Raw genomic sequence first — 12,988 nt, forward strand, 5'->3', positions numbered from 1 at the left:
TGCCAGAGGATTTGTCTTCAGAACATTGGGAGGGATGTGGACCTTCAAAGCATATTCCCCCTTATTTTTAAAATTTCCATCTTAGTTTTTATTTTTTAAAATTATAATTATATCATTTCCCTTTCCTGTTCTTCCCTCCGAATCTTTCCATGTGTCCACCATTTTTCAAATTCACACCCTTTTTTCTTTAAGTGTATATTTTTTCTTTATATATATTTTATTTAAATACATTCATATATATATGTCTTGGCATATATATATTCCTAAATACTTAAACACAAAGTACATATAAATAATATTATTTATATGTACGCTTTCAGGGAAGTATGGATAACCAGTAGATGTGCTTGAAGTTCCAGCACTCCAAGGTAAAGACAGAAAGACAGACAGGCAGACCCCTGGGCTCACTGGTCAGGCAGGTTCAGTGGATACCCTGTTAAGATGTTGGAGAGTTGGAGACATTCAGGGTTTGTCAGCTGTGTAGGTGTCCCCCTCTCACTCAGACATACACGTGCACACAAATGTATTTTAGAGCAATTTTGGTATACGTATAGTTTTACCATTTATTGAAGTCAACAGCAAATTTGCATGCTCATGAGAAAAATGCGACTGTTTGGGTTTTGTTTTGCTTTTTGTTTTTTGTTTTTTACATAGGAAAGTAGTCTCACCTGGGTATTTTTCACTGAGGGATAGAGAGCATCTTCAACATTTTCCATAGTGATCAAGTGTTATAGTTATCACTGTTGAGCATGCGGTTTCCCCTATGTGCATAGTACAGAAGAGCAAAAGCATGTTTAGGGCCATTCCAGAAACTGCTGGAAGTTCTGTCCCAATACCAAGCTAAAACATATTTAATGATTTTTTTAATGAAACTTAGGTCAGTAACCCCATCACCTATTTTTTAAATTAGATCAATTTTTAAATTAAATCAAGTGACTTAATACAATACCATTCAAAGAAGTGCTGCTTTGAAACTTACATGTTGAGGAACAGCATAGGAAAACAATTTAAAAAATCTTCATTTTCTAGAATTAAACCATTATGTTTCTTTAAGAAAAGAAAGCTCTGTATGCGCATGAAAAAATGCAGCAGTTCATAACAAGCCAGGTTTCCTCCCAACTCCTCCGCCACAACATGCTCCCAATGTTTCACCTTTCCCTGCTTAGAATTGGGGAGCAGTTATCCTTCAGACATGCCCTCGGCTTCCTCTCTGTATGTATGTTCTCAGTGAGGACATGGAACAGCAATGAGCAGCCGTGCAGGAGCCCCAGGTCAGCGGTTCTCAATCTGTGGGTCATGACCCTTCCAAGGGGTCACATATCAACTATCCTGCATGTCAGATTACATTTTGCAGTCATTATTTACAGATACAATTTACATTATGATATTTAACTGTAGCAAAATTAGTTATGAAATAGCAACCAAAATAACTTTATGGTTGGGGGTCACCACCACACGAGGAACTGCATTAAAGAGTCACAGCATTAGGAAGGTTGGGGACAACAGCCCTGGGTGATCACCTACCTGGAAGCTGTGCCCCCCCCCCCCACCTCGGGGATCACTGAAGAGCTGATGACGCCTGACTTGGAGGGGCAGTCAGACTGGGGAAAGGGTATCACCTCCTGGTGTGAAGGTTTCTCTCTGCCAAGCAGAAATAATCATTTTTTTTATGCTGATCTGAGTGCTGAAAAGGGAAGGCAAGCAGGTGTGGACCCCTAAGTTTATTCTTTACAATTTCACTATGAAACTGGTTAGGAAAGGGGCTCTAACGCGTTCTTTAGGATGGGTTCTTAAGTTGGAATTGAAGTGAATGAGCTCTGCCGTCCTTCTCCGTCCTAGGATCACCTGAGCAAACAGGTCTCCTGTGAACACCTCCTTCTCTGTTCATCTTCTCTGTGGGGCTCGAGAATGTTCTTTATGTGCAGGAAGAAATACAAGAGGCAGGGGGCAGCGAGACTCCCAGGCTCCCCCGACAGTCCTGATGAAGTTCCCGCTTGGGACAAGCAATACAGACTACACTGAAATTTAACACGTGTGTTGAGTCTCGCAACACACTAACCCCAGAACTACCCATGTCTCAAGCCCCAAACCTTGGGATTTTTTGAGACAGAGGCAACCCAGAGTCACTGAGTCCCAAATCCTCTAAGGATAGGAATTTTCACTCTAACAATCCACAGAATGCTCTTTCCTGGTGCTTTTGAGAGGCCCTTGCTGTTGTGCTGGGAGACTGGGGCTGCCTGAGAACACTCAGTCCATTTGCAGGCCGTGCGCCTGGTAAACTGTTCCTTCCTCACACCAAGCCCCCAAGTTGGCCAATTCTATGACTTGGCTTCCCTACACACTCACTCCCAAGTTAAACAGAATAGAATGTCTATACACCACTGCTCACTTTCCTAGGAAGCTTTCATCCCCATTCCTCCTAGTCTTTTCTTCTCCGTCAAAACATCTCAGGTCAACTCAAAAATCCTCAAGAGCATGATCTCTCACCGGTCACCTCCCGGTCACCATCTATGCCAGAGGTTCCTGTTAGGTGTCTTTCTCAGTCACTCTCCCCCTTGTATTTTTTGAGACAGGATCTCACTGAATCCGGAACTCACTGATTGAGCTAGCCTGGCTGGCCAGCAAGCTCCAGGAACACGCCATCCCTGACTCCCCAGGGCGGGGATGAAAGGTGCTGGGTACTGTGCCCGGTTTCTTGGGTGGGTTCTGAGTATGGTGTCTTCTCAGGGAGCATATCAACTGAGCCACCTCCTTACCCCTCTACTGTGCATTTTCTGTTTTGCAAATGTTTCCTGTAAGGGAAGCACCCAGAACAAATGGCACATTGCCGCCCCAGTTCCACAGAACTCTGTTGACACTCTCATTGACCTCAGTCTATACACTGTAACCTCACTAACGTGACCCAGAATTATGTGTGCTTCATACCTGGTGATCAGCTTTTTTTCATACAGCTCTTAAAAAAAAAACTGGATTGAAGAAAGGGTCTTATAAGTTATTAAAAGACCACATCCTCCCTCCCTCCTTTATTAATAATAGAATTATTGAAGAGACCAGGGCCCCAGCAAAGATTATGAATGACAGGCTTAGATGATTAAACCATAAGATGGTTGACCCCAAGGTGAAATTCATGCTGATGTGCCAACTCCTGCCTCTGTGTTCTTCTTCCTGACACAGGCTGTATGCAGAAGGGTTCTCAGTAGGAGCTGTGCCTGCCAGTGTTTCCCCAATTCTGGCCCTTTTCTTCTCTGTCTCAGTTCAGCAGGTACTCCTAAGGTGAAGTCTTCTTGCAGCCTGTTGGGAACTCTCTGATGGTTTTTCTCTGTGTCTTTGACAGGTCAGCTGAAGGAAGCCATCACCCAGCGGCACCTACAGAAAGCCGCCCTTGGTGAGTACACTGCACAGCCCTTGGGATGAGGGGTGGGTATGTGCTGCACCCTCAGGATGAAGGTAGGAGTGGCCCCAGCCATTCCAGGAAGATGACAAGCCCTTAACACGCTGGAAACTGAAGGAAGGCAAGGGTTGGGGTCTGTGTACCTTATCTGGGCAAGCCAACTTTCACCTTAGGTGCTTTCACCTGGATGCAGGCAAACCCCCTTTTGGCTGCTTCCTTTTCCTCCCAGCTTTCCTGTCCCATGACAGCCTGAATCCTGCTGCTTCTAGAGGCAGGACTGATTAATCCTATAGGGCAACCTCTGGCAAAAACAGCAGCCCATCAGTGCCTGTGGTCCTGTGGGCACCAGGTATTTTCTTCATCATCACATTCACAAGAGGCTGAGGCATCCTCCAGATGGGGGAGATTCAGTGGCCTGACTGTGGTCCTGTGGCTGGTGCTTGCTGGGATGAGGTGATGGCCTCTGATCTCCCTGAACATTCCTATGGTTCCTAGCCTACAGCAATGGTTGACTCACTTCCAGGCATTGATAATGTCAACACTAAACCCATGGTCATGGACATTTTCCAAGGGACCTTCAGGGGCAGACAGGTGCAGGAAGTGTCTCTTTTGGTTCGGGACTCAAGAAAAGTACATGGAGGATAGTGTCATTCTCTTGAAGGCAAGTGGAACAAATCTCTGGGAAAAACAAATAAACAAACAAAACACCTCTCTTTCCAGCTGGCCAGGACTCAACCACTTATCTTACAAACAAGCAGCTCCCCCTTATGATAGCATAGGTCCTGCAATGACACACAATTAAAGAGACCTGATCCCCATGGCCCATGGAAGGGAAGTTTAGCAGAAACCTAATGTCATGAGAATGGCCCAAGTCAGTAATAATAATAATGATCACGTGAAATGACAACTGATGAGGTGGAAATGTCAGGACACATATGTCCAAACTACCTACCTGGACACTGAGCCTCCCTTTGCCAGTCTTGGTGGGGTCACACTCCTGTACTCCATTGCCAAGGACTTGACACGCCCAGAGTTGACATTCCTCCCATGCCATCTGCATCAGGGAATCACGGGAAGGCAAGACAGCCTCTGTTAGAAAGATAAGCCAGTTGACCTGGGTCCTGTGTTCATACTGGACATGTCGCTGGATTGACGTCATCCCTCACACAGGGGCCTTCTCCAGCTTTCATATTGTTGACTCATCAGAATTAATACCAAAGTGGAAATGCCACTCAATCCAGGTTTTACCTTGGACCTGCGAAAGCATGCCCATAATTTGTAGGCAAGGGCTGCTGTGTCCTTTGCGCTCCCCATCCCAGAACCTCCCTGGTCTAGTCCTTTCTACTGGGGCAGGTACCCTTGGTGCCTTTATGCATGTTTGCAGAAATTCTGTGCCTTAATCCCGCTGTCTGCCTCCCTGGTGCCTCCTACCCTGCACAGGTGTCAGGGTCAGTGGGGCCAGCTGTGCCGGAAAGCCATCAGCAAACTTCAAACAGAAAGTACTAAGTAAGAAGTCTAAGTAAGAGCTTCAGAAAGACCCATTTAGTTTAAAAACATATTATCCCAATTAGAGAAGAGATGTTAGCAGTTCCCAGCTGCTGTGTTAGCCGGGTAGCTGTCCAGGCGCCTTAGGAGGTGGTCTAATATCTGTGGCCCCATGTGACCCCAGCACAGGAGGGTGAAGGAGGCTTTCTCCTCCACCCTCACCAGCAGCTAGCACTTGTGTCAAACGCTAGGACAGATAAGTAGCACTCGTAGCATGTTGGCATGGTCTGTGGTCTGCTGTCATGTCATGTGGGCTTCTAGTGCAAGAGTTAGGCAGTGACCAGATAGGCAGTGTCTGCTCCTCTATCTTTGGTTTGTCCTCCTTCCACCTCTTCACCTTGCCTCGCCCTCCATTTTAGGCATGCACCATTAGTCTTTCTGTGTGTTCCTAGGTTTCTATGGAGGGTGGTTAGTGACTGCTTGGGAGTACTGTGGGAACCAAGCAAAGCAAAGCAGGAAAGGCTGGCACAGACATCCTGCTTAGGACACATCTCTATATGGAAAAACAGATGAGTGTCCAAGGAAATTCATATGAAGACAAGAAACATAGATCCCAAGAAACATAGGTTTAGTGGTGCTGTGAGAGGCAACATTTGGAAGAGAACATTGCCTTGATGAGAGGAAACCATACCCAGGGGTGTGCAAGAGGTGGCTACCAAGTCAGGAGAACTGGCTGGTGACTAGTGACGTGTCGGGAATATGGGGTGTTGTTAGTCAACACAGCTGATGCTGAGATTCAAATGATGGAGGTTTAGAGTTGCATTATATTTTAAAACAAACTCAACAAACACTTAAATTTCCTTCTTTGCTAATTTTTATCGGTACTTTTGAAGTTATCTGCAGCTACCATGCCGCTATGGGGGTGGGGATGTCTGCACAGTGAGTGCTGCTCTGCATTTCCTCAAGTCCAAGTTTACTGACACAACACAGAAGCTTAGAGTCAGCTATGGTGGGAGAATTTACATTAAAGGAATGGGCATACCTTCTCAACATGGGGTTTTTTAGGCTTTTCCCCCACATCACTACTTTTATTAACACAACACATACAGACAAGCATGAGTCCCTGGCTATGTGTGTATGCATGTACACATGTGTGTGCTCAAGATTTTCTCCTCCCTCCCCTGGCTACAAATACAGATCATGGCTCTCTTTTTATCCCGCCTGCCCACAGTATGCCAGAGCACTCAGACTGCCTCACAGCCTTGGTCTTTTTGGAAGTCAATGGACACGGAAACTTGTGAAGATTTTGACATGAGGCAGGAATAGCATTGAGCCCTGTGAGCCCTGGATGTGGCAGCCTAAGAAATCTAGGGGTAGCCCTTGAAGAACATGTCAATAGCCACTTGTAAGACCATCAACGACAGACATGACTGATGGGCTGAAAGGGATCCTGGGTCCTGCAGGCTGCCCTGGGAATGACAGCATCTCATTTTAACACGGTATTACTTGGAGAGTTGAGAGTGTGGTCACAGCTGCATTGTCCTTGCTACCTGGAAAGGTACAATGGCTGATGGATCAGATGAGGCCACCAGCCAGTGTCTCTGGGGAGTTTCACGGCATATCTCTCTGTGTATTTTCTTATTTAATGCTCACAAATCCCCAAAAAGTAAATATTTCTCCTCTATCCTTCATACCACTGGCTCATTATAAGCAGTGAGGTGGGGAATCCAGCCAACCCAGAGTCGGTCTTTACCTTGGACCTGGGAAACAAGGTCAATGTTCAGGCAAGGCTGCTCTGTCCTCTCTGCTCCCCAGCCCAGAGCCTCACAGGACTGCCCTCCTCCCCCACCTCCACACATAGGTCCTCACATTACAGCTGAGACCCAACATGGTTACAGATACAAAAGCAGATAGCCTGGTTGATTCAGGCTAGGCCAAGTACCATACTGCACTACGCCGGGCAAATTGCCTGGCATCCTGATGTCCGTATGGGGGGTGCAGAGCTAAGGCCTGCCCTCTGAGAGTCTCTAACCGAGCTAGAAGAAAGAGGACAAAGATTAAGACGAGGTCAGCTTTGAACTTCCAAAGTCGGAGCTGCCTGTTTCCATCCACTGTCCTTTTCCCTTCAACACACAAAGCTGGGTCAGCCTTGACCCCCTCCAGGAAGGGTCCCCTGGCGTCTTCTCCACGGGTCTTGTTTTTCCTCAGTCTTGTGTGTCTCTGAGCTCACCAGCCTTGTTTTATAATGACTAATAATTTCCAAGCTTTTCTCCGCATTAAAACATGAGCTTCTTGAAAGCTGGGTGCAGAGGAATTAAGCTTCGTGTCTCCAGCAGCCGGCATAAGCAGAAAACAGGCCAAATCAATGGGCCAATGAATTCTTCCCCAGACGGCTTCCAGACCCACACATCTCGCAAAAGCACAATGAGACATTTGAACATAAAATAAAATAAGTCCATTTAAAAGAAGTGGAAGGAGTAAGTGCTTTTGGACCCCACAGCTGAGCAAATTACACACACAGGCAATAAATTTGGCTCTCCCTTGTCTAGCCGCAGAACAAAAAGAAGCACCCAGAATTCCTGAGTTTTCATTTTCTGACAGCTGGGAGCACACTAACTAATTTATCTGCAGAAATAGAATTTCTTCCTGAAACTAAACACAAGGCAGAATTTATCGTGTGGATCCTCATGTAAAGGACACTGGGTGACACTGAATGATGTCTTCAACTGCAGTTTTACAAAAGACATCCCGGTGTTGTTCAAGCAGATGATTCCTGTATCGACCCTCCATAAAAGCGCGAGGTCTGACATCAAGGCATAACTCACAGAAAAGTGTTTATGTGAGCAGCCAGGATAATGGGATCCAGGTACCCGGCTTCCTGACAGTCATGGGGGTGGGGCCATGGAGGTGGGAGAGTCTTTCATGGGGAACGTGCCGGCCGAGGCCTCACCTCTCCTCGTGAGCAGTATTCTGTCAAGGTCTAGGTCACGTTCTACTCACGATCAGAATCCTAACAAGAACTGTGATCAGAACTTTAAAAATGCAAGACACTCCTAAGCATGGAGAGAAGTGTGTCAGGGAAGAAGGACAGCCATCTGGGCTTTGGGGCCATAACACAAGGAATGACACTCATCACTGAGACCTTAGGTCAGGGCTGGGGGTTAAAGAGCTTCCAGGAACCATAGCCACAGAAGAGAATATGAAGTGGAGTAAGGCTGAAGGTTTGTGTGGTGTGTGTGTGTGTGTGTGTGTGTGTGTATGTGTGTGTGTGTGTTAAGGCTGAAGGTTTGTGTGGTGTGTGTGTGTGTGTGTGTGTGTGTGCGTGCACGTGTGCTGTGTGCACAGTAGAGCAGATAAGCGGTAACAAATGAGGAAGAATCCTATGCCCTGCGTTGAGAATCCTGCCCAGGCCAGGGCAGTTGAGCCACGAGCACCTAGAAGTCTTCATTTAGAAAGCCATGTATGGAGAGCAGACCCAGTTCTGAGCTGGCTTTCTCCACCAGCTTTTGCTCAGGCCCTGGAGAACTCTCTGGTTGTCTGGGCTCACCTGGGTGAACCCACCTGGCCCTTGGGATAGGTGATCACTCAGTTACTTTGTGCCATCATTTCCCTGAGAGACTCACAGACTTGGCACAGAGATAGTCTATGAGAGAGAGAGAGAGAGAGAGAGAGAGAGAGAGAGAGAGCCCATCCTGGCACTTACCCTCAACCCAACCCCTGTTGAAGACAACTCTCTGCCAATACTGTGGGCTTGCTTCATCCACTGTTCCTTTTGTACTTATGGTGGTGAGTACAACCAAAGACACCCACCACTGGCAGATTCTAAAGACAGCTGGGATCCCCTATACTTTCCCAGGCCCTTCTCCCTCTGCCCCACTCCCGTCTTGCCAGCCTCAACAACATGGGCGGCCCTTGGATCATCACCAGCCCAATGTGTGCTCTTTAAGATGACTCCCCAGTGCCCCCACAGGGCCTTCAGGAAGTTGAAAGACTTCCATGGGCTGATCTCTGCTTTACTGCCTTCCCCCCTTCCTTCAACTCCTGCAGTGACCTCTTGTGGCTCCCTGGCACTCAGAGAGCCAGTGCTTCCGCTTGCTCCATTTGATTAAGATCATCTGGGTCCCACGGATTTGAGAGGAAGCACGGAGGCAAACCATACCCAGTCGCTCCCCAGGTCTCACTGAGTGCCCAGTGTGATTGAGGGTGTGAGACTGGTAGCCCATAGCCATGGAGACGACCCACTACTTGAGGCAGACATGAAGGGCTTCCCAGCAGTGTGGACAGTGGACTTCGAGGGACCAAGGCAGTAGGTGTATCACCAGTGACAGTGAGCAGAACCTGCATGCAAGCAGCAGGGTCCCATGATGGTCCCCAAGCCGAGATCACACAGAGTAACTGGTCTAATTGCTGTTAAGTTTGTGTCCACAGGAAGTTCCACAGATTTCACACAACTTCTGCCTGTGGCTTCATTGAAACTCTCAAGTTAGACAGTCCACTGCCCTTTCCCCATCTCTGTTCTGCACGTACCTCTAGAAAATGACAATTCAGCCTCTTCTGCACCCATCACACAAAGCATCTCTATGCTAGTTTTGTTGTTGCTGTGATGTCCAAAGCACATTGGGAAGGAGAGGGTTGATCTCACAGATCACAGTCCATAACCAAGGGAAGCCAGAGAGGGAACTCGAGCTAGAAACCTAGAGGCAGAAACTGAAGCAGACGCCATGAAGGAACTCTGTTCCCCGGCTTGCTCCCCATGACTTGTTCAACCTGTGTCTTAAACAACATGAGACCACCTGCCCAGAGGTGGCACCTGCCATATGCTGAGTGCTCTCACATCAATCAACAATCAAGAAAATGTCCCACCAATTTGCCTATAAGACAATCTAAGAGGTCCCTGTTTTCAGATGGTTCTAGCTTGTGTCAAGATAACAAAAACAAACAACACTGAGCCAAGTGACAGACACACGGCACTGGGTCCCCATAGCATCTGTTGACACACCAGTGAGATCCATAGCATTATAGTTTTGCTTTACAAATGTGCCAGGCAGCTAAGGGGCTTTGAGCCTGGATTCCAATATCGTAAGTGAGATGTTGATACCAATTAATAGCCCAGTTCCCAGCACAGCCCCTGAGACTTAGCTTCATTTGCTGATGGTTCATGGCATGAACTAATGGCTCCCTTGCTATTCTTGGCCCTCAAGCACCAGAGCATGCTCTCTGTGAATGCAGCTGTCCTTAGGATACGTGGCACTGTGGTATGGACACATGTGAGGGCTTGGCTCAATTACAGATCATCGATCCTCTTGGAAACAAGTGAGAGAGATGTTGACTCCTTGGAATTTCAAAGAATCTAAAGAAAACACCCCCAGATGATATAGCATCTCAGGGGTTCTAAGAGTAGTCAGAGAATTCACTGAGCCATGCAACAATGTCTCTTCACTTAGGAGGATTCACGTCTACAGTGCGTATAAGAATACAGGGTGAAGTAGAGTGACTGGAATTCCACAGTTTAATTTCAGACTCAACATGAAGGCTGGGAGTGCGAAGGCCTCAGGCCATTTTGCTACCCACTGTCCAAGGCTGTGCCTTTGGTCTCCTGCCTCCATCCAGATATCCTTCCCAGGACAGTGGAGAATGAAGTCTGGCTCAGCACCAGTCTTGAGCTGCAGTTTTCTCCAAGGGAAAGGGCTCTCACCCTGAATGCTGGTCAGGACTCTCGGAGAGCAAAGCAAGAGGATAGAGTCTGATTCACAGGAAGAGGTTACTATGAGGAACTGATTAAAAAGGCAAAGAAGTCACGTAATCTGCACTCCCTTTGTGAGCAGGAAGCTCAGGAAAGCAGGGTGATACGGTGCCAGTCCAAGCCCGATTGCTGCAAATCAGGGGCATCTGTGCTGTGAGTTCTGGTCTAAGTTTTAACACCTGAGAACCAGAAGCTCTGGTGACTATGGGAAGATGGTAGATGCCCCCATCAAAGCACTGAGACCAAATTAGCCTGACTTATACGTCTCTACAGTACATCCTCAACAGACTCAATGATGCTGGCCTACATTGAAGAAGATGGCTCTTCTTTTCTCAGTCCACTTGGGAACGCCTCCACAGATTCACAGGGAAATAACATTTTACAAACCATCTTAGCCCAGTCAAGTTGACACACAAAGTTGACCATTTCACATCAGGATCAGAAGGACAAAAAGCATGAAACCTCTGTGATCTACTGGTCTTGTGATCGTGGTCTGTCAGCCTTCTGGAGCATCCCTTTCCTTGTCCCTAGGAAACAGAAAAGCACTCCGTGAGCTGGCCTGCATTTCAAGCAATGTGTGAACGTGATCAACATAGACACGGAAGGTGCTGAGCAAATGATGATGAGCTCTGACAGTGACGGCAGGGGACAAAAGGAAACAAATGTTCAGGCAGTGGGCACCACCCCCTCACCACTGAGGCCCCTAGCTGTCGGCACCACTGACACAGCTGATGGAGTCACCACATCTGCTCGCTGGCAGTTATGCTTCCTTGAAGAACACTATAGAGCCCCAGGAAGGGTCTTGTGGTCCTCCGAGCACTGCATTGCTCCCGATGGAGTTGCTAGTTGCCCATACCATCTTTTCCGCTAATATCAACCTTGTATGTGCTCATTTGGATTAATCAGACACTTCATCAAGCATCTAGAAAATAAAACAGTAGCCACTCGACTGCACCATCTAGCCTAGAACATATTACAGCTGGCTCTTCCGTATGTCTATGCCTTCCCTAACATTTAAAAAAAAAAGAAAAAGTTGCCATTTGTGATACATAGATCTAGGGCTGAGAAAGCCCCGCCCATGTGTCACAGAGCTGGGAAAACCTTTCTCAACCTCCCTGAAGAGATGATGGTAAGCCAAGGACCTGTTAACAGAAAACCAGAATTCTGTGTGTTCATGTGGCTCATAGAGCAAGTTCCAGGACATCTAGGCCTACATAGCAGGGCTGTGCCTCAAAACCTTTTTTTAAGAAAATTCTTTAGCTGTTGTTTTGAAAATACTGATTTCTATTCAGGGAGCAGTGAGGAAGCTGTTGTCAAGAGCCAGGTACTTACCCAAGACATAGTGCACAGCAGTAACTTTCCACAGAACAGGCCTATTCAGTGGAAAGGGGAAGGGAGGAAGGAGAGAAAGCTCAGGAAAGAGAAAAATGAAAGATGGAGGAGAGAGGAGGGGTGGAGACAAGGAGAAGCAGGGAGACAAGGGTTGCGTGTTTAAACTCTATGAACATCGTCTGGGGAGATCTGGTAACATTTGGTACAGAGGGAACCAAACCTTGCTTCCAGACAGTTCCACACTCCTCCTACAACTGTGCACTCGACATGATGTCACAGATGAGTCCAGGGAGACACTCAGCCCAGCACCGTCCTCGCAGTGGACAAACAAGCCAACCAACTAACCTGAAACCTGAAAGCCCAGAGGTCTCCAGCCGGGCAGCAGAGAAACGAGCTAGGGCTGCTCTATTCATAGAATGAAACAAAAACAACAAACCCTCAGACAAGCAGTCATGACTGAAAGAACTGTGGAGCAACGTTGAGCTCCAGAAATGGTGTCCTTTTGTGTAGTTCCCAGTTTTTAGTGCTATTTATTAGTGAAGCATGGAAGGCGTTTACATTTCATTGCAGGCTTAAAACCTGTGTCTGGGTATACGGTCCCCCAAACATTTATGAAGGAGACACCTGTGAAACCTCTTTCTTGGTCAAGAAATTGTTGTGTGATTTTTTTAAAAAAATATTTGTATATGTGTGTCTGTATGTGTGTATATGTGTGTGCCCATCTGTGTGAGTAGGCACACGTATGTTACAGAACATGCCACAATGCACATGTGGAGGGCAGAAGACCACCTCAGGCTTTGGACCTCACCGTCCACCTTGTTTGAGACAAGGCGTTTAAAAATGTGTGCTGCCACATCTGGTTCTGGGGATTTGAACTCAGGTCCTCGTACTTATGTAGCACATGCTTTACCCATTTAAACCATCTTACCAGCCCTGCTCTGTCGATGTTGCTGTTCACTAGGTCTTTGAGAATTTTACACAATGACTTTTGACTATTTTCACCCTCTCTCCCAGCCCCTCCCAGAGACACCCTGCTT

The 12,988-nt window shown here is 47.1% G+C and overlaps 1 protein-coding gene and 1 long non-coding RNA gene across 5 annotated transcripts in view; one reads left to right on the forward strand and one right to left on the reverse strand.

The window, feature by feature from the left end:
• The window catches only part of Kif6 (kinesin family member 6), a 285,962-nt gene that overhangs the window by 242,354 nt on the left and 30,620 nt on the right, over window positions 1-12,988 (forward strand). For all 3 annotated transcript variants that reach the window (XM_060369640.1, XM_060369641.1, XM_060369642.1), the window contains one exon: window positions 3,335-3,385. In XM_060369640.1, coding sequence (XP_060225623.1) covers window positions 3,335-3,385 — 51 coding nt within the window. The remainder of the gene's footprint in view (window positions 1-3,334; window positions 3,386-12,988) is intronic.
• LOC132648376 (uncharacterized) lies at window positions 350-12,960 on the reverse strand. Of its 2 annotated transcripts, XR_009586783.1 has the most exons (4): window positions 11,952-12,960; window positions 11,082-11,146; window positions 4,344-4,480; window positions 350-3,366 (listed from the first exon to the last, which is right to left on the reverse strand). It is a non-coding gene; the product is annotated as an uncharacterized LOC132648376 (long non-coding RNA). The 2 variants fall into 2 exon arrangements; XR_009586782.1 differs by lacking the exon at window positions 11,952-12,960 and having other exon boundaries at window positions 11,082-11,470.

Source organism: Meriones unguiculatus, chromosome 16 (genome assembly GCF_030254825.1).
Source record: "Meriones unguiculatus strain TT.TT164.6M chromosome 16, Bangor_MerUng_6.1, whole genome shotgun sequence".
Classification (NCBI taxonomy): domain Eukaryota; kingdom Metazoa; phylum Chordata; class Mammalia; order Rodentia; family Muridae; genus Meriones; species Meriones unguiculatus.